Raw genomic sequence first — 21,664 nt, forward strand, 5'->3', positions numbered from 1 at the left:
AGTGCCTAGTATATTTTATATATGGGTGTATATATTATTATTATGCCTAGTATATTTTCATGACAAATTCATTTGGTTTGGACATTCCCCCGCCTAATTACTTGATCAAATTATATAGGTGGGGGAAAAATATAGTACGCAGGAGATGCAACAATGGATTGACACAATCAAAGGGATGTTTGGCTTGATGCGCCTTGGGGAGATATCAGTATCTGCCTGTGACACTGCTTGGGTTGCCTTGGTGCCTTCCTTGAATGATCCAAGGGCTCCCCAATTCCCAAAGACGCTTGATTGGATCATCAACAACCAGCTTCCAGATGGTTCATGGGGATACTCAGAATTCTTCTTTGCTTATGATAGAGTTTGCAGCACACTTGCTTGCCTGGTGGCCTTGAAAACATGGAACATAGGCCATCATAACATCCAAAGAGGTACATTTTCAAAACCACAAAACTACTTGACACAAATCGTTTGTTGTTTTAGTTTGTAATCGACCAATAATGCTACACTAGGCTACATGATTTATTTCTTTTTTCATAACCATCAATTCATTGGATAGAGGGCATGATACTAGTACTTTTTCATGAGGCAATATTTTAAATTGGCATCTTTATATTTCAATTCCATTGCCCAATGATTTGATGTCATTAATATCACGAAAGATCTCTTTGGATACTCAATTTCGTTGCCCAATGATTTGATGTCATTAAAAGATAAGATAGGATCACTTTGGATACTACTTCATTAGTTTATTTATTGAAGGTGATTTGTGCTTATTTGCTGAAGGACTAGGCTTCTTACATGGGCATTTAACTAAAATGGAAGGAGAGGAAGAGGATTACATGCCCATTGGATTTGAGATGGTGTTCCCCAAAATACTAGACGATGCAAAAAGTCTAGGCTTAGATCTTCCTTATAATTCGCCCATGGTGGTCAAAGTAATGGCACAGCGTGAGAAGAAGCTAAAAAGGTAGAATGATTTCTTTTGAATCATACATTCTCTTGTACATTGTTGTCAAAAGATTCTATTGAGAAATTTAATAATTGAAATTCTTTATTTCATTGTCAAGTCAAAGTAGAATAATTTCATTTGAATCATACATTCTCCCTTACATTGTTGTCCCTATTAAAAAAAAATTACTAATTAGAATTGATCTTTATTTCATGTTTTCAAGTCAAAGGGGAATAAATTATTTTGAATCATATAGTCTCCCTTAGACTGTTATCAAAGGTTCTATTGAAAAATAATAATAACTGGAATTTGTTATTTCATTATCAAGTCAAATGAACATTACTCATCATAGCTTTTGGAAAAATGGGAGTTCTTACGACTTTTTCAACTGATACTAACAATAATACTAGAATAGTTTCAAGGGGGAAATTACTTGCTAAAGAATGCTTTGAAGGTTAAGCAAGAAATCTAGAATAACTTCAAGGTTGTTACCATTGAATGAAAACTTTAAGGGTTCTTTATAATAATTTTGGATGAAGAAATACATGGGTATAAAACTTGTACTTAAATCAAGCCTTGTGTGTATGAAAAGTGCCTTGCTGGTAATTTAAAAATAAGGAAATTGGTTTTTAATGGTTTACTAAACCAAAACAAATAACAATTTGTTTAAGTCATTTTTCAACACTAGTTTTGGTAATAGGATAAATATAACTTGATAATAGGATAACTCTATGATGACACCCTAGTCAATATTATTAGGACTTCTATTACTACTTGTCTACCAATATTATCAAGACTTTAAGAGAGCTTGTGAATTTTCATGTGAAGTTTTTGAAAGATATGAGATTTTTTCAAAGATGACACCCTCGTCAATATGATTAGGACTTCTATTACTAGTTATCAAGACTTCAAGAGACCTTGTAAATTTTCATGTGAAGTTTTTGAAAGATATAAGATTCTTTCAAAGATGTCATGGAAAATTTTGATATCAGGGGGGCAAGAGAAACGTGTAGTAATGAGTATGTTTTTTGTGACACACAAATTTAAAGCTTTGTTAAATATTTCAAGCCAATTTGCTAATGTATAAACAAAAATGCACTTTTCTATTATTCATCCTTTTTTTATATGTTTTTCCCTAGTATTCATACTTACAAAAACCCAAAAATTTGTGAAGTTCACATACAATTTGAAACCTATAGTGGAATATGACAAGCTTTTTCCATATACTTTTTATGTCTTGTTGGGATCATAACCCAATGTTATAGAGAACACATTTTCATGTAACACAACAACTAAAATGATATAGCATGTAAGGGTTACAACTATTTTATTAAAAAATAATGGTAAGGTCTATGTTCATAGATTATCCAATTATAGAGTAAAGAATCATTACATTAAGAGTGAGTTTTAGCACCACCGTCATGGTCACTATTCGTACTCGTAACCCCACTAGTAATACTTGTACTATAGCAGTAGATAAATTAAATTTATGCTTTTAAATGTCTATTGTAATAATAATGTCACATCTTTTTTTGTTGAATGTAGTATTCCAATGGAGCTATTATATAGTCACCCAACCACCCTACTACACTCTCTCGAGGGACTTCAAAACTTGGTGGATTGGAAAAAGCTTATGAAGCTGCAATCAAAAAATGGGTCATTCCTATTCTCACCTGCCTCTACTGCATGCGCCCTCAAGTACACGGGTGACAAGAAATGCCTCGATTATTTAAGTTCAGTACTGGCGAGATTCAACAATGCAGGTAAAAAACAAATACATATACAAATCTATACATTCATATACAAATATGTACATACATACATATTTCCATACATGCATACATATGTACATGCATATGTGTATATTCAAATAACATGCATGCTCCCACACATGGCTAGCCGAGTTTGAAATGCGTAAAATTGGTAGTTTTTAATTAATATCAATCACAATAATTCTAGTCACATTGCAGTCTGGTCTAATAGCATCGAAACATCAACCGTTGTCATGATTTTATGAGCACTAAGTCCATCTCATTCTATTGTTTGGGTCACTAAATTATTTCTTGTAAGATTATGTCCAAACTCTCAGAATAGTAGTGAAGTCCGTGAGATTTAAGACTAAAAAGTATATATTTGAAAGGGAATCTATGTAAAAACAAGAGAACTAACTAAAAAGATCTTACAAATGTCATGGGCAAGTGGACTAAGGTACAAATCCATCAAACTAACCAGAATTTTATTGGATTATTGAAGAAACACAAGTAGGTGACTCGCATTTTGATGGGGAGAACTGTGACCCAAGTGTGAAAAATTATACCTTCATTTCATATTTCAAAAATCCAAAAATCCTCCTTTTTTCGTGGCCCCATTTTCTCTCTATAGTTTGGCAAAGTGGAGAGGAAGCAAGTTGTGTTTAATAAAGAGTAGATATGTGGGAGAACTCAAATTTTCCCGGTGTTGATGTGAGAATTTGGCCCATTTCTTGCCATATATTAGTGGTTTTCTATTTACTTTTGCACACCCAAAACCTTCCTATGTCCATTTCTTGCCATATAATAGTGGTTTTCCATTTAGTTTTGCACACCCAAGACCCTCCTATGTTAGTTAATAATACAACTAAAACCGCCCTATATTGTTAGTTAATAATAGACGTTTGCTTAATCATTGGATTCGATATACATGTATGTTGTAGCACCAAGTGTGTATCCGGTGGACGTGGTTGAGCGGATGTGGATGGTAGACCGATTGGAGAGGCTCGGGATATCAAGATACTTCAAGAGCGAGATCAAGGAGTGCTTGGACTACGTGTACAAGTGAGTAAGCTCTATCCATGGACAGATCGATCCCAGACAGGATATTGTAGCGGCTCCGACTCAGAGCTCTGCTCTTCTGTGATCAGAGCTCACGTCGAAAAAGCTTAAACCGGCTCTTGATTCTCTTCTCCTGTAATGAAGCAGGTACTGGACTGAAAATGGAATCGCGTGCGCCAGCGATCCTGATGTCTATGACGCAAACGCCACGGCAATGGGATTCCGCTTGCTCCGCCTGCATGGCTACGATGTCTCTCCAGGTCACAGATTTTTTTTCTTTTCTTTCCAAATAAAAAGCTTAATTGTTCATTATCATGATAGTTAATCATCAATATATATCACCAACATTAATGTTAAGTAGGATATGTATATCATTAAGAAAAATCTTACACGAGCATGTATATTACACACACACACACTTTTTTTTAGTGAAAAACTATCTCTCTCCAAAATTCAAATCCTCTTCTCCTCTTAAATAGTACCCCCATGGATTTTATCACCATTGACCCCCCTTCCTCCCTATTTATGGTTTGATGATATACTATGGTTAGTTATTGAAAATTCTCTTCTCCTTTTAAATAGTAGCCCCTCTATCTACCCCATGGATTTATCACCACTGGCCCTTCCTTCACCACCTTCTCACACGAAAATAATGTTGATATGGTAGATAATACCACCATATCTACACGGCCTTGCGTTCTTATTCAACAATTTTCCAAAACTAGAAAATTTATGTTTAAATCTCTTAAGTAAATTTGGAGAGCTATTATTAATAGACCCTTCCTCAATTAGAACCACAAGATAATTATTTCCCAGATCTCTCCCATCCTATAGTTGCAAGTGTATCTCGCTAGCATCAAAACACATCAAGGGACACTTGAAACTCACAAGAGCTAGGGAGGCTCAATGTAAATGGTCAAAGCCATAATAAACACTAATAAAGATTGAAGGCACAAAAAAGAGTACTCAATTGCAAAATACACTCTCAAATGGGAATTCCCATACATCAATTTATAGCACTCTATAGAGGATCTATATCTATAATCATATCCATCATCCCTTGATTTCCACTGCCAATCTCTCCATCATCCTTTGATTTTTACCATCAATCTCTCCATCATGCCTTGATACCTTAATCAACTCATGTGGCCCCATGATATCATCACATATACATCATTGCTTACATCACATGGACCCTACCCTTTGATCTTTTACTCTCACCTTTTGGCAATCTCTAAATAACTTGAAAGCAACAAACCTTTGCATACACAAACAAAATAGTGTGGAGGACACAAATGGCTCCATAAATGAAACTCCTTCCACAAACCAACCATTCGAACTTGATATTTCAATAGGAACTTGCAATGTATTCTACAGTAAAGGCTTTAAAAGAGCCAAGTTATGGTGAATTATAAAGAGTGCACTTCATGTTTACTTTGTAGAGCCTCATTTACTTCTAATAAATTTCTCTTCTAGTGGAAATTAGGACCTCTGTTTGAGGGCCTAGTGCCCGAAGCAGACTATCTTCTTTCTCCTATGTGGGTAAATAATTGGGACCATTATTTTGTGCCATTAATGTGTGAAGATTCTCACTTCCTATCTTAAGGATATTGTAGTTATTTAAAAACATTAGATTTTTATCCTTTTTTTGGTACTCCACATATCCATTTACCCAAATGTGGCTTGTGTAGTATGGGTCTTCAAACTTTTAGGCAAAGACCCTTATGTAACACCATCATGTCACTATGTCTAGGATTCTTTTAATTAAGAAGTCTCTACATAAGAGTTATGGAAGGGTTACTAAGCTACATGATACACATAAGACTCCAATAATCAATATACAATTGCACACAATTTTGGACATAAATGAAGTGAATGCCATCTTGCTCTTCACTCTAAGCACTAGACTCGGCATGGCTAATAATAAGAACACCCCAGTCCACCATCAACTAGTTTTCCTACGTCCATATCCATACTCATGGACAAGGATGCCTACCCTTGACAGTCACAATGCCAAGTATAGGTTTGTTAATCTAACAATCCTAAAATATACACATGATAATTATTGAATGATTGGATATTTGTGTCCATAATCTCTCATGTCACTTTTATATCCTTCCTTGACTATATCAAACACACAAATGCAGGCACAATAAAGCAAAACACACAAATGCAGGCACAATAAAGAAAAACAAAACATCTCATCTGTAGCTTTTTCATGTGTATAATCTCATGTGTATACTCTTGAATATGCAGAGGTGTTCCTCCATTTGAAAAAAGAAAATAAACTCTTTTGCTTTGAAGGGAAAACAAGCAATGTTGTAGCTTGCATGTACAATCTCTACCAAGCATCTCAGGCCATGTTTCCTGGAGAATCCATGCTCCACGAAATCAAGCTCTTTACTGAATCCTTCCTCCTTCAAGAACAAAACAAGAACAAGATGCAAGGCAAGTGGATCATCTCCAACAGCCTCAAAAGCGAGGTATGTATAATAACTTTGAGTTGTGAGTACTTATTACTTCACTAGGGTGTGTAAAAAGTGGCATTTGTGTGTAGCTTGGTACAATTTAGAGCCCCAACCACATGAACTCCAATTTTTAAGTGCCACTTTACATAATTATCCATAGTTCATGGGTTATGATTTTGAAGGGTCACCACAAAGACTTTACATCGGACCTCCTAGTGATTTTTCCAAAACCATGACTTTCTTCTAAAGACTATATTCATTTTTATGATCCATTTTTTTTAAAGGATAAACCATGACTTTATTCAAAAGATTATATTCCCTTTTTTTCAAAGGATAAACCTTTCACAAGACACTTAATATCATAACACTTGTACATGTTATTCACCATGAACTCTCCTATTCATCCATACTAGCCCTTCAAGCCAGTTGGGCTATTAACGATACCCATATTCTTCATCACCACTAATTTCTTCTCATCACCTAGTCATTTCCTGCATTGTAAATCTTCTCCCTTGATTTTTTTTGTATGAATGCTCACAGCCCTTCTCTCCTAGCCACATGTCAAGCACTTAAATATCTAAAATAGCAAAGTTGCAAACTCCTTTTCTAGCCATCTTACCATGCTTTTACTTCAAGGAGGATTATATTTTTATTTGAATTCAAACTTATGAAATTTTACATTTTGGATTTTGTGGTAGGTAGAATATGCCTTAAAGCATCCATGGTATGTAAGTCTCCCAAGAATTCAAGCAAGACATTATCTAGATCATTATCAAGTGGATGACATATGGGTTGGAAATTCCATTTACAAGTAAGATTCTTGTCATTTGATGGTTTGTGCATCTCATTAATAAATAGCCCACATTAACATATAATACTTGTTATTTAATGGTTTGTGCATGTTAATAATTATCCCATATTAACATTTAATTTAAAATAATTCTTTAGAGTTATGTGGCATGCATAGGATGTTCTATGTCAATAATGACCTCTTCCTAGACCTAGCTAGAGCAGATTACAACATGTGTCAATCTCTTCATCAAAAGGAGCTTGCAGAAATCCTCAGGTAATTATTTCTCTTAACAAATATCTCTTCCTTGATCCAATGTTCTCATAAACCTTGCATCATAATAGGTTTATTTTATTCTTCAAATAAGATGACTCTAGCATACTTTGATCAATGTACAGGTGGAACACACAATGCCAATTCGATAAGCTTTCTTTTGCACGTCAAAGGCCCATAGTGTGTTTTTTTTGTGCAGCATCTACACTTTTTGAGCCAGAGTATTCACTTGCCAGAGTTGTATACACAAAATATGCTATTCTAGCAGCGCTTATTGATGACTTCTTTGATGTGAAAGGCTCATTGAAGGAGCTTAGCGAGTTTTTAGATGTAGTAAAAAGGTATTTTTTTTAAAATGTGAACTTAATATCCTTAAATGAGTCTTCTCTCTAGATGGCATTCAAAATTTATGTTTTTTTTACAGCTGGGATCCTAAATTAGCCAAAAACTTCTCTGAAGAAATGAAGATAGTTTTCATGGGTCTATACAACACAGTGAACAATGTCAAAAATGAGGCTTTTGAAGCTCAAGGACGTGACATTAGCTCCCACTTGAGGCACTTTGTAAGTGAGATTTTACTAGTGCATTGAATTTGTTAACTGTTGGTTTTTCTCACATATACATATGTTTAACAATGTATGTAAAATTATAGTGTGTAAGATGGATCACCTCCATATTGACTGAAGCAAAATGGAAATATTCTGAGCACTGTCCATCACTTGAAGAATACATGGATAATGCACAACTCTCAGTAGCTCTGGAGCCAATAGTGTATGCCACTTTATTTTTCTTGGGCGAAAGGCTATCAAATGAAGATATCATGCACGAGGATTCTTTTAAGATTATGGATCTAGTCAATAGAGTTGGACGAATAAACAACGACATTCAAAGTTTTCAGGTTCGTTGTCCTAATTGTACCACTGGCGATGTTTATATTTTTAATTAAAATTATTAAGTTAATGAAAATAGATAGCTTTACTTCTATTCTTCTTTTATAGGACTGTGTACGTGTGATACTCACATGTGAAAAGTTTAAATTTTAATCCTTTCTTTGGTTATGCAGAGAGAAAAAAGTGAGGGAAAGTGGTCAAGTGTGAGCATTTATTTGAAAGAAAACCCCAAGGCCACAGAAGAGGATGCAGTACAATATTTTAAGTCATTACTAGAACATGACATGGTATTATTAGTCAAGGAGTACTTAAGAGACACAAATTTGCCAAGACAATGCAAAAATATCCACCTCATCACAGCTAAACTCATGAACTTTTTTTACAACAAAACAGATGCATTTACATCAATCACTGAGATGAAACACCATGTCAATACTACACTTTATACACAAGTTTGATATAAAGGCACATAAAGTTTCATGACATTATGACTATTATACCTTGATCACCATGACTTTAATATTGTAAGTTTATAGCATTTAATTCACTATTAAAGAAGATAAGGGTGGTTGCAAGATAAGGGGCACCACTTTTGATAGTTGGGTGCCCTGAAGGTAGCCTGAAAAATAGGCATCTCCACAAATTAAAGGTCCAATCTCTCACGTTTTGAATTTTGTGGCATAGTGTTTGGGTACATCATACATATAGTGGGTATTCAAATGGCACCTCTGATAAAAAATCCAAGTTTTTTAAGGGCAAGATTCATTGGACAAAAAGTTTCGGTATTTACACTATCCAACTCCCTTTACTACAGTATATGCATAAAATTCTTAATACTTTTGCATCCAAAGTCTAATGATCATCCCAATTTGTACATGAAAAGAACAATTACATAGAGCTTAACTTGATTTATTTGGCGGTTTTTTAGGTGTTTACCTATTTTTTTGAAATTATTTTTTCCACTTAATTCTATAAAACAGTATGTAATTTTCTATTCAAGAACTTGGCAAATGTGAAGCTTATCATTGAACATCCAATAGTGAGAAGTTGGAAAAAATATGTTTCGATTGTGGCCATATTTTAATAGTTGAGTTTCTGTACAAAATTCACTCAGTCTGCTAGAGGGCCTATAAAAGTTTAATAATTTAATTATATAAATTTAATATGACCCTCATTGTACTCCAATTTCTTCTGGATCAAAGTAGTTATCTCACGATGAAATAAAAAAAACATTTAAGTAAGGGAAGCCCGTTTTCGAGCCATCTTAATCAAAATTTCCCTCTAGGCTTCGTGTTTCACCAAACTTAGAGACTATGCCATTTGTCAAGCAATTGCGCTACGGTAACATAGTCTTAGTTCTATATGTACATACCACATCATATGGAGTAGAGGCCACATGAGAATCTTTCTAGCTCATCATCTCTTATCATCATGCCACCTCACCAAGGTCAACAAGATTGACTCCATAAAGCCTACTTGGCATGCCACGTAATGAAGAATGTCCATGTCATCTTGCCACCTCCACATGGTCAACTTGGTTGACTGCCTCTGCCTACAGGGCATGTTACATTATATACATGCATGGCATTGTTACCTCACATAAGGTTTTCCCACATGGAGGTTTTATGTCAGCCAATATTTTCCACGTGGCAAAGTGCCTGCCTCACCATCATTTTGTCTTTTTATTAATTTATTAAAAAATAACTATTCATTATTAAATTTTATTTTTTAATAAAAAAGTTATATATATATATATAATTATTTATTAAATAAATATTATTTACTAAATAAATATTATTAGTTAATTAATTAGATAATTATTATTTAATAAATATATACTAGTTTTTTAAAATTCATATACTTATTTTTTATTATTTAAAATAATTATTTAATATATCAATTTAAAAATTCTCATCATCTTTTAATATACTTTTCTTTAAAAATATCATTATCTTTAAAAAGATTAGATAAATTTATAAAAATCCAAATTTTATCCATAATCTAACTCCATCCAATGAGATGTTTACTTGCTTAGTATATATAGCATTTTTTGGGTCACCCCCATTCTTGGAGCTACATCAATTTTGGAGTTGGCTCCATTCCAAGCATATGTTAATCTTGTTCTTGTATTACTTTAATATTAAATTATATTCAAATTTAATCTTAATCTCTTTGCGCCTACCTCTTAGCATGGATTCACAAAGTCATAGGAGTAGAAAATGTAATTAGGCCAATGATATCCCGCGATCCACCTTATTCATTGAGGAGCAAGCAAGGGTTTTCATGGAGGATCAGAGGAGAAAAGATCGTGAGCGCAAAGCAAGGGCTTGAGCATTGCAGCAACGCATGGTAGGTTTGATTGATGAGACATCATCTCCTCCCCCCACCCATTCTCCATATCTTCCCCACCATAACCCCACTCCACCTTTGTCTTCTCCTTATTCTCCAACAATTCTTTCTACACACAGTTTTGAGCCCTTTGCCACTCCTCCCTTGTATGCTACCCATGCGAATGCCACTCCACACTCAAGGGCATACTCCTATCTTTGGTGCCTCTCTACATTTTGGCATGCCCTCCAATTTTGGCACTTCTCTCTTAGGTGTCGCCCACCATGAGCTAGCCACTCCTCTGTTAGGTGCCTCTCCATGTTTGGGTACACACTCTAAGCTTGCCACTTCTTTCTTAGGTGCCTCCCATAAGCTTGCCACTTCTTTCTTAGGTGCCTCCCATAAGCTTTCCACTCCTCTAATCGGTTCCTCTCCACCCTCGGGTGGTGTGGCCCTTGACACCTATGAGTTGCCACTCCTCCATCTGGTGTGGCCCATGATCATGATGGCACTCCTCCTCTCAAAGTGGTGCCTATGCGCTTTCCACCACCCTCACTGTGGTGTCGATATGATGACATTGTCGACCATGTGCTTATCACTCCACCCTCTAGTGTCACTCATGAGGTATATTCTTATGGGCATTAGGGGAAGGTTGAGGTCTATAGGGGCCCTTTAAGCTACCATATTATGATTTTAATGACTTTTTGTTAAAATGTTAAGTTTCTTTGACTTTAGATACCTTCTTGTTCTTCAAACGGCTAGAAGTTTGAATTTCAAAGTTTCTCGCCAAAATTGAATTTGAAATCGAGCGAGCAAAACTATATCATGTGACATATCTATGGAAAGAGCTCGACGAGTAGATTCTGGATCTGTAATCTCCAACAAATTTTGATCTCATATGTAGAAGTTATGGACGTCCGAAATTTTAAAAACTTTCCCTCCCCACTTTTTGGAAATGAAAAGTACAAAAAGGCATCTTCTAGAGAATCTTTTGACCACCTTTAATCACCCAACATTTTTGTATACATGGCATCACACGATTGGCTCTTTTCCTTAATAACCTTTTAATCACATGGCATCTTAAAGGGCCCCTATAGACCTCAACCTTCCCCTAATGGAATTCCCTTTCCAAGTTTGGTGCACAAAACCATGCAAATGCTATCTTCAACAAGTACTTTGTTGACCTAGATGAGAGTGCTAGATGCATCGTTATAGCACACTCGTGCATTGCATAGTGTACCGCCACTTCCACAATTTTCACCCCAAATTCAAGGAGGGTTGATGCTAGTGTGCTACAAAGCCTAAGACACTCCTACATCACACTCAAGCATAAGATGCGTCTAGATGGATTGGCTGCTAAACGGGTTACAGTGATTGTTTCTGGTAGTGTCCTACTAGTGCACATCATGCCACTTTTCATATCCTTTAGATTTGTCGTCGCATGCAGTGGGCACTTCAAGTAGGGCTTGTGAGGAGATGCACCTTGGAGAATGGGAATGAGGGTGCTCTATGGGCTAGTAGAGTGGTCATGCACCTAGATGCACTCGTTTATTAGACCTTGAGATGAGGGTGATGACAGAGAGGTTTTTGGGAGGAGCATTGTCATGCATCACTAGAGTACAAGAAGACATTGTGAAATAGGGTTTGTCATGGGGAGTACATAGTGCATGGGTCTTGATTTCCTAAGATGACATAGATAGAGTTGCACTTTAATTCAACTCCACACCTTGAGATCACCACAATGTTCATTCAAGGCTTGCAAGCCTTGGTTTGTGCACTACTTGAGGTAGTGTAAAACATGTCTTTATAGATACCATGGTAGATTCTAGATTTTGTATGATGCTTTTTGTGGCTTTTTTGGGTGTCAAGGGGTGGTTTTTTATAGGGCCAAGGGATTTTATTCTCGCTATTATGCTCGCGTGGTAGAGGATGCCATCATCTACCATGGGATGGCTTGTGCCATTGGGGACATGTACTGAGTAGCTTGGCCGTGCTTCATTTGTGCAAGGAGGATTCCTCAGTAGAGCTGAGGTGGTGACATGGCAATAGTATGGGTATGTGACACATGGGTAGTCGAGGAGATTACAGCTGGTGGAGCACCATTCGCCACATGGTTAGTTCATGAGCACATTTACATCTGTTGTTTATGACTACATACATCATGCTCACAGTGCCAAGTGGCAGGACTACCAATTTCATGCCAACGTGCAGTTTCCTGTTGGTGTAGTTGTCTATGTGGTTAACTTCACATAGAACTACACATTCGTGCCACATTAGGAGATTTAGTTAGAGTACCACATTTCTAAGCAGATATTGCTTGAGACATTACCTCATTTGTAATTTAAGGTCTTCTAAATATTTTACATTGTTATTGTCTTTGAATCTGACATTTCCCATTCTTGTGTGCTTGATTAGCAAGCACCCCACATAAGCGAGTCATCATTAGAGAGTATCACTTTTACATTAGTGATGATTTCTCTCACAACGCATTTCTTCCATCATCATGATGGCTTTTTGAGAGAGTGTGGAGTCACATGGACAGGGTGGTGCATATGGTCAGATGGATGTGGGGCATAGTTCAAGAGTGCTCGTCATTTATATTGGCTATATTCTTGGCATCGCATGATAGGTTACCACAGGTGATTTCAGACTTCTTTTCTCGAGATAGGGCATGGAAAATGGTAGCACGATGGTGTGGATGCATTTGTCAAGAGCACCCTCAGATATCACTAGGTCTGTCGCCCATGATAGTGAGCGTTTTTTCGAGATGCACGATAGGTAGTGGATTGGTGTAATGTGCATTTGACCAACTGGTTCTACCTCTTCCTTCCCTTAGCAATATGCCAAGATTGTCAAGAGGTTCTTTTGGTGTGTTGATAGTAGTGACATTGATGGTGCTTCTCTAGACTACTGTATGATAGTAGATGGCACACTTAGGCTACACTCCATCAGGAGCACATCCTATGATGACCCGAGCATCTTCACACGACATCGTTCATACTTTTGTGGGCGATGCATCAAAGGTGACTATTCACTGTGTGAGATGCGAGAGTGGGTTGATCCTTTTTTGGAGTAGGTGTTGAGGCCCAAGTGAGGAGCATTACCCCCCACTGTTGATCCTCACACACTACTTGTCGGGGTAGATCATGATTCATTGACAAATATTTTGACATAGTGGGTGATGTTTACATTCATTGGTGAGAGGAGGGAAATGAGGAGGATGTGGACTACTATATTCTATGGTGCACTAGGCCCAAGTGCACCCTTGAGTGCACTTGGGCATAGTGGGTGATGTTTACATTCATTGGTGAGAGGAGGGAAATGAGGAGGATGTGGACTACTATATTCTATGGTGCACTAGGCCCAAGTGCACCCTTGAGTGCGATGTGACTGATGATTATGAACTCTCATCTGATGACCAGAGCACGATAGATAGAGGTCACTACTATGTGCAAGGTCAAATGCACAAGGTTATCATCGAGTTTGTGCAACATGAGTGTAGTAAGGAGGCAATTATATACTCTCATTTAGTTCTTGTTATGCCACTCATGCTTCAGCAAGTGAACATCAAGAAGGGAGGCCCTCCACGGTGGACCCTGGCCCCAACACAAGCATGTGAGCATCTCAGAGACCCTCAAAGCTAGAGAGACTATGGAGTGATATTGAAGCCTCCTCCCTCTCTTTTAATGTATGTAGGACCCATCATTTTGTATCTTTCTCTTAGTTGTATCTTATGTCTATATATGTTATGAGTTGGATTTTCATTTATCCCCATATATTTTGTATCCTTCTCTCAGCGGGTTTGGGTAGGACTAGTTTTATCTAACATTTTGTTTTATATATTGGACTATGTCATTTTTCCATTTTTTATTTTTAAAATTTTTGTATATGTACGATGCAATGATCTTGGTCTTTAAACCGGTGTGAGAGGTGCCCAAAGCTCAAAACCAAAAAGGAGGGTGGAAATACATAATGAATAAATGATGATGTGTAGTGAGTCCAAGGTGGCAGAGACAATATGGCAGCAGCAAGGAGGATAAGAACAGGTGTGATAAACAAAAATAAAGAGCATATGGGTGATGAAAGGAGAAGGCACAATTGTTCTAAAAAGGCAACAAGGCAGCGGCGGCGGGCAAAAGGGGGTATTGAGATGATTTAGGAAAGATAGACAAAAGAGAGAGCAGAAGAAGGATAAGCAAGAGTGAGGGATGTGTGTGAAGAATCTATAGTGAAGCAAGCTAGTTGCAGTCAGCAGAGGGATTTCTAGTTTTAAAAAATTTCAAAGTGGAGATCAGTGCAGTTGGGGTGGAATTGGGGAAATCAGAGCATAGAAGGGGCAAGCTCCAAAGAATCAGGCAGGAGAAGAGTCCTCGGTGATTTCTATGAGGCGACTCTATTAGAACTTGGTTTAGTTCAATTAATCTCCATCTGCTCTATAGGCTAGTTGAGGGCTAAGTTGAACCTATCTAGGGAAGGCTTGTAGTCTATATTAGTGAATTCACTCTAGTTTGAATGATAGCTAGAGTCTACAAATGAAAAACCTAAGTTTCCAGAGTGTTTTTTTCTCATAAGTTTGAACCCATTGTCTCAGGGCTGTTGAGACAGTCTATGTTTGTTTTGTGAGGGGAACAATGGGTTTAAAGCTTGTATCTGTTACATGGTCAATGAGAATTTGTGTTATTGATCTTGGTTCACGTTGTTTTGTTTGATTTTGTTGAGATAGAATACCTATGAAGAAGTATCTGACATTCTAGGAGTCAAAGATGTCTCATGATTGAAAGTCTTCTCTTCAGATTTTGAGAATATAAAATCAGAAAGGGTCAGAAGAGTGTCAGCTACTATAGGCATCTATGCATCTAGGGGGTCAGCTGATGAGTTAGAAAGGTTGTTTAGACCCTTTTCGATTCACGGAAAGTTGTTTTGGGTTTAGTCTGACCGTTAGAAGTCGGACAGAAGTCAAGAGACATATAGTTGGGTTTGTGAGTTCTACATCAGCTGTGAAATGCATATGATCAGCTGAATATCTATAGAGTTATATTTATGTGTTGCTTGAGTGTTTAGAGAGTATAGAGGTGTTAGAGGACTCAGAGCTGAGAAAGTTTACTCGCGTTGAGTCAGCCTATCAGCAATCAGCAAAAATCAGAGGTCAAATCAATCAATAGAAAGGAAGATATGGATAGTTGAGAGTGTAGGAAGTCATATCCTCATGAGATTGGGGTATCCTAAAAGCTAGGAAGATTTAGAGGACATGAAAGAGAGAGTTCTTGATCCAGGTAAGGATTCTGAGTCGGTCGATTGTGTCTCCAAAAGCAGAATTGGTAATAATTAAGATCGATTGGATGTGTTGGTGCGCAGGAGGTCCGCGGAGCAAAAGGGGGTGTTTAGTGTGATTCTAAAGTTGAGAGATGGAGGCTAGCTGGACCAATAGGACAATAAGAGAATGAGGAGGATGCATATTGAGGTCGGATTCTGCGTCATTCATCCAAATAAGTCTATGGGCAGATAGGACTGACTAGTGTCGGCAAGGTGTCAGCAAAGGGGAGCGGGCAAGTCCTAATAAAAAGTTCAAATTAAAGCATTTGTGGTTGGCTGTCACTAGAGGACACAATGTTCCTGTCTGGAATCTACTACGAGCATCTGTTCTGACTACAATTAGAATTTTTCTATTTCTGAGCCAAACTTTTGAGGCATTTTTCAGTCAAAGTTTTTGTCAGTGTAGCAGGTCAAAAGAGGATTAGCCAAGTGTTTGGTAAGCTCTTGGGGTTTCAATTATAAGGGTAGCTAAAGCTATAGGATTGTAGAGGATTAGGAGTGCTTCTCTTAGAAAGAAAACATAAAGAGGATTTCAGAGGAGGTTTTCTGTCATTTCTGCATCAAAGCTGAGGTGAATTCAGGTCAGCAAAGGAGTGTTGGCAAGTGTTATGGGGAACTGAAGTAAGGCTTTGAAGTTGCTGATATTGGTGGATAGGTTTTTGCCTAGGGTCATCAGCTAGTGTCTGATTTGGGTGAAAGTCAATATCTGCTCTATCTCAGGCACCTGGGAGAGATTAAGGTCAGCTACTCAGTTGGAGTTAGCTAAGGCATTTAGACTTAAGATTTGAAGTCTTGGAGATTTAATAAGATCAAAGGTCAACTGAAGGTGACAGCCTAGTCGGATTAAAGGTGTAGAGGTGTCCAAAAGCCAGAGGTCAAGGAATAAAGCTTGAGGTGATTGGTGTCATTCGAGCAGGGATCCTAGTTTCCCTAAGTTTTGATCCCTATACATTTTCCTCTTCTATGCCTTTTGGTGGTGTTATAAAGGCCGCCACACCCAGCCACCACACATGCTTTAGTGCCCCCACTGAGGACCAGAAGGCTTTGATTTTCAGGTTGGAGATCACTTGTAGATTAACTTAGGACTTATGCTGATTCTACATATGAGATGTCTTTAGAGATGAGAGAGGTGAAGATGTCTCAAGTTTGTTCTTAAGAATGGTTGAGTTGACTACCTTGATAGATAACAGGGATGATGATGTATATAAGGCTCGGATGACAAGGTTTCTTCTAGAAGGAGTAGTCAGAGAATGGTATGAAGATGTGCTGATAGAGGAACAAAGGGGTAATTGGGACTATCAAAGAAATGCATTAAGGAGGAAGTATGGGAGGACTGAAAGTTTAGAGAAGCTTTAGAAGGAGCTCAGCAGGTTATACCAAGGGGAGGAAGAGGAAATTGCTGCCTTTGTAAACAGATTTGAGGGAGTTTGGAGGAAAATAGTAAGGGTGTTAGGGGAAAATCATACCTCTTGATTTTTTAAAGAAAGATAGGTTCATAGGGTTGTTGCATGGACTCACAAAGGATAAAGTGGAGCTCAAAGACCCAAATTCCTATGGTGAGGAAGTCGGATTAGGAAAACAGACTAGTGGAAGAAGAGAGTGTAGAGGTAGGAGCTAGCAACGTAAAGAAAGGGAGTCATGTCTATCAGCCAGGTATGAACATGGTATTGGTGGGGACTTGTAGTTGAGCCATTTCTAGGTGAAGTTCCTATAAACAGGAAATCTAGAGGCTAACAACCTCCTCGAGGCTCAAGGCATGTGAACGAACTCAATCATCACATGTGAATGAACAACCCAAATCCATGTGGACCACTCTACGTGTGAACTACCCCTTGCTGAGGGTGGAGCAAAGGGTGTGGAAGGATAAAATGTGATTTCAAAAGGGTTCCAAACCTAAATTTGGGGTCTAAAATGATGCAAAAATGATGCTCTGTGGTGCTGTCCTTTTTGCAAGCTCACCAAGAGAAAAGGAAGCATGCTGGGCAGCAGCAGCACAACGATGGTGGTCTGCGCTGCACTGTAAACTTGCTGCTGAGAAACGAGGTGTTGATAGGGGCAGTGATGCGTGTTGCTCTATTACACTGGCCTGATTGATACTTGGTGTTGCAACAACAAATGAAAACGCGTGGTAACAAATCTAGATAGCAATCCAACAGTGTGCTTGTTAGCTGAGCCTTACAGGTGGATGCTACCTATCTACTTGCAAAGTTTCGCCACCATTGGATGTCAGAAACACTATTTCCCACGCTTATTTCAACGCTTTTTCCCAGGGGAACCCCCTTACAGTCTTATATCGGATGTTAAGAATAAGAAGGTAGACATTACTTATGGCCAACTACTATACTAAACTCAAGTATAAGAAGGCAATGGCATAAACTAGCCAGTGTCAAAAGGGTTAAAGTTAAGACACCTCAAGCCAATGTAGTGCACAACTGAGGAGGGTGTCTAACATTTCTACCAGTTATAGTGGATGTCTAGATTTAGGGTAGCAAAGTAAGTAAAGTATATATATACATGGTGGAGTTCAAGTGTGTGTTATGATAGAGGTGTGTTATGGTGTTATAATTAGACCAAAGTTTGTTAGAATTAGAGGCAGACATTTGTGGTGTATCGATGACTAACCATCCAATAAAGTCAGCTTGTGCTCAAGATGTGAAGCTAAATTGTCCCAAAGATGAATTTTTGTACAGATGCTAGCAAAGGATTTGACTTAAGAAGAGAAAGAGAAGTATGAAGGGCTGCTGGATAAATACCCCAAATTGTTTGCAAAGGATTATACTCAGATGGGGGGTACCACTAGTGTTGCACATGAAATTAAGTTGAAGGAAGGTGCTAAACTAGTAGTTCAAAAACTAAGAAGATTAGGAACAATTCAGAGATAGATTTTAGAGACAGAGGTTACCAAGCTGCTCCTGCAGGCTGGTTTTCTTTATCTAGTAGATGATGCTAAGTGGGTGTCTCCCATTGTAATTGTTCTTAAGAAGGGGAATAAATGGAGAATCCATGTAGACTATAAACCATTGAATATAGCTACCAAGAGACATCACTACCCTCTTCCCTTTCAAGATGAGATTTTGGATCAGGTAGTAGAAAGGGCATGAAAAGGTACTCAATATGTGATGGATTTAGTGGATACTATTAAATAAGAATATCTCCTTAGGACCAGAAGAAGACCAGTTTCATTACTCCTTGGAGAGTGTTCTGCTTTCTACAGGGTTAATATGCCTTTTGGTTTTCTTAATACCTATACTAGCTTTCAGAGCTACCCCATACCTGGGGACTTTTGTGAGAATATTCATGGATGATTTCTATGTGTATAGTGATAGGTTGCTACATGTAGAGAAACTTGATGTTATCTCTAAACATTTGGATAATGATGGAGCTCAGTTGAACCCATCCAAATGTCAAATAGCAAGAGGAGTACTACTGGGACATGAAATAAGCGAAATGGAATAGCCCCAGACCCATCAAAAGTAGAGAATTTGCTACAAATCGAGAGCCCCATTTCAACTAAAGAATTGTTGAGATTTGTTCAGAAGATCAGATATCTATCCACGTCTTTGTGTATGCTCGCCGAGTTTGTTTACCCTTTACAAAAGCCAAGTTAGTAGGATCCATTCAAGTTGAGCCATGTAGAAGAGAATGCTTTTAAGAGCCTTACGGACAAGGTGTCTACACTGCCAATAATAATGCCCCCAAATTGGAGTCAACCATTTTATCTAAGTCTCAGTGTTGGAAAACATACAGTAGGGGCAGTGTTGATGCAGAAGGGAACCAAACACTCATACATGAGACCTGTATTTTACATCAGCAGGGCAAAAAGTGAGGTTGAGAAGGCTATATGCTTCCAAGAGATTGAAATCATATCTAATTTATATACCTTTTATTGTGCTTACCTCATGTAACCTTCTACCACATGTAATGAAGTATCCCAGGGATAACCCATAAGTTTAGAAGTGGATCATGGCATTGTAGGAGTTTGATATGAGCTTTGTTAAAGAGGACAGTGTGAGAGCCGATATGGCAGACATGTTGACCTATAAAGAGGTGCAGGTGAAGCCCAAACCTATTAAAGATATTGAAAAGTGGGTGGTTCTAGACCATAGGTTGCATGAGGAGCTGCAAGATGAAAATGGGACTCACTACTTTGATGGGTCTTTTAAGAGAAGTCTGGGTAAAGGGGGTGTTGTGTTTGTCTTTGTCGGTAAACAAGGTAAAGAGTTGCAGTCTGGTAGCCAGGAGATTCAAGTTAGAAGCAACAATGAGGCTGAGTATGCAAGCCTCAATTTGGGTCTAGAAGAATGCAGATAGAGGAAGATTAGAGGATTGGTTATAAAGGGGGACTCTCTAGTGGTTATAAGGTAAGTACAGAGAGCTTGGAAAGTTAACAAAGATGAGATGGAGACCTGGTTTTTCAAGGTGAGAAAGATCATAAATTATTTCCAGGCCTTCCAAATATGGCATATATCAAGGGAAGACAACATGAAAGCCCATGAGCTAGTAGAGCAGAGTGCCTAGGTAGCACCCATCATGCCTTGGAAGCTACCGAAATGCCTAGGTAGCACCGTCATGCATTGGAAGCTACCGGCGTGCCTAGGTAGCACTCATCATGCATTGGAAGGTACGCGTATACCTAGGTAGCTACTAGCATGCCTAGGTAGCACACCTGGCATGCATTGGAAGCTACTGGCATACCTACGTAGCACCCGGCATGCATTGAAAGATACCAGCATACCTAGGAAGCACACCTGGCATGCATTGCTACTGGCATACCTACGTAGCACCCGGCATGCATTGAAGATACCAGCATACCTAGGAAGCACACGCGGCATGTATTGGAAGCTATAGACATGCCTAGGTATAGCACCCAACATGCATTGGAAACCACCGGCATGCATTGGTGGAAGCACTCGGTATACCTAGGTAGCACCTGACATGCTAATGTATAGGCCTCATGCATGAGGCTTATGCATATGGCTAATGCATATGTCTCATGCATATGGCCACCTCTTGAGAGATGCATAGCTCTCTAAAGACTATGCATAGAGGCTTATGGCTAATGCATAAGCTTTCTACATGAGCCTTATGCATGAGTCTCATGCATGTGGCTTGTTCATAAGCCTCATGTATAAAGCTTATGTATAAGCCTCATGCATGAGGCTTATGCATATGGCTAATGCATAAGTGTTATGTATGAGGCTTATGCACTAGCCTCATGCATAAGCTTTATGTCTTAGCCTCACGCATGAGGCTAAGGCATATGGCCATCTCTTGAGAGAAGCATAGCTCTCAAAAGGCTATCCATAGAACGTAGAAAAAATAACAAACCGTAATCTTAAAAGCCCTAAAACTTACAAACCCTATAACATGTAAAAGCATAAGAGAAGAAACATACAAGAAAGAGATCTCTTACCTTCTAATACTTTTATGTGTTAAAAACCTACAAAAGGATACCAAATTAAGAAAAAAGAAAGTATTAATAAAACAAACCCTACTCTTAAAAGTCTTAAAACTTACAAACCCTATAAGCATGTAAAAGCATAAGAGAAGAAACATACAAGAAAGAGATCTATTACCTTGTGAGGCTTGTATGTATTTCAAACCTACAAAATCAAACCAAATTAAGAAAAAAAAGTATTAATAATTAACCTTAATCTTAAAAGTCGTAAAATTTACAAACCCTATAGACATGTAAAATCATAAGAAAAGAAACATACAAGAAAGAGATCTCTTACCTTGTGAGGCTTGTATGTGTTGAAAACCTACAAAATCAAACCAAATTAAGAAAAAAAAAGTATTAAGAAAAATCAAGATCTCTTACCTTGTGAGGTTTCTATGTA

At 37.9% G+C, this 21,664-nt stretch overlaps 1 protein-coding gene across 3 annotated transcripts in view; it reads left to right on the forward strand.

The window, feature by feature from the left end:
• The window catches only part of LOC147626314 (ent-kaurene synthase CPS/KS, chloroplastic-like), a 9,829-nt gene extending 901 nt beyond the window's left edge, over window positions 1-8,928 (forward strand). The window contains exons 3-14 of one of the 3 annotated variants that reach the window (XM_086816912.1): window positions 119-431; window positions 787-970; window positions 2,498-2,715; window positions 3,645-3,765; window positions 3,910-4,022; window positions 6,019-6,245; window positions 6,929-7,041; window positions 7,198-7,296; window positions 7,419-7,634; window positions 7,718-7,856; window positions 7,946-8,191; window positions 8,357-8,927. In XM_086816912.1, coding sequence (XP_086673038.1) covers window positions 119-431; window positions 787-970; window positions 2,498-2,715; window positions 3,645-3,765; window positions 3,910-4,022; window positions 6,019-6,245; window positions 6,929-7,041; window positions 7,198-7,296; window positions 7,419-7,634; window positions 7,718-7,856; window positions 7,946-8,191; window positions 8,357-8,641 — 2,274 coding nt within the window. In that variant the 3' untranslated portion in view covers window positions 8,642-8,927. Of the gene's footprint in view, window positions 1-118; window positions 432-786; window positions 971-2,497; window positions 2,716-3,644; window positions 3,766-3,909; window positions 4,023-6,018; window positions 6,246-6,928; window positions 7,042-7,197; window positions 7,297-7,418; window positions 7,635-7,717; window positions 7,857-7,945; window positions 8,192-8,356 lie in introns of those variants that run through there. The other 2 variants (XM_086816913.1, XM_086816914.1) reach the window with 2 other exon arrangements.
• Window positions 8,929-21,664: the final 12,736 nt, after the last annotated feature.

Source organism: Cibotium barometz, chromosome 22, assembly GCF_041138505.1.
Source record: "Cibotium barometz isolate CiBa-2024 chromosome 22, ASM4113850v1, whole genome shotgun sequence".
Taxonomy (NCBI): domain Eukaryota; kingdom Viridiplantae; phylum Streptophyta; class Polypodiopsida; order Cyatheales; family Cibotiaceae; genus Cibotium; species Cibotium barometz.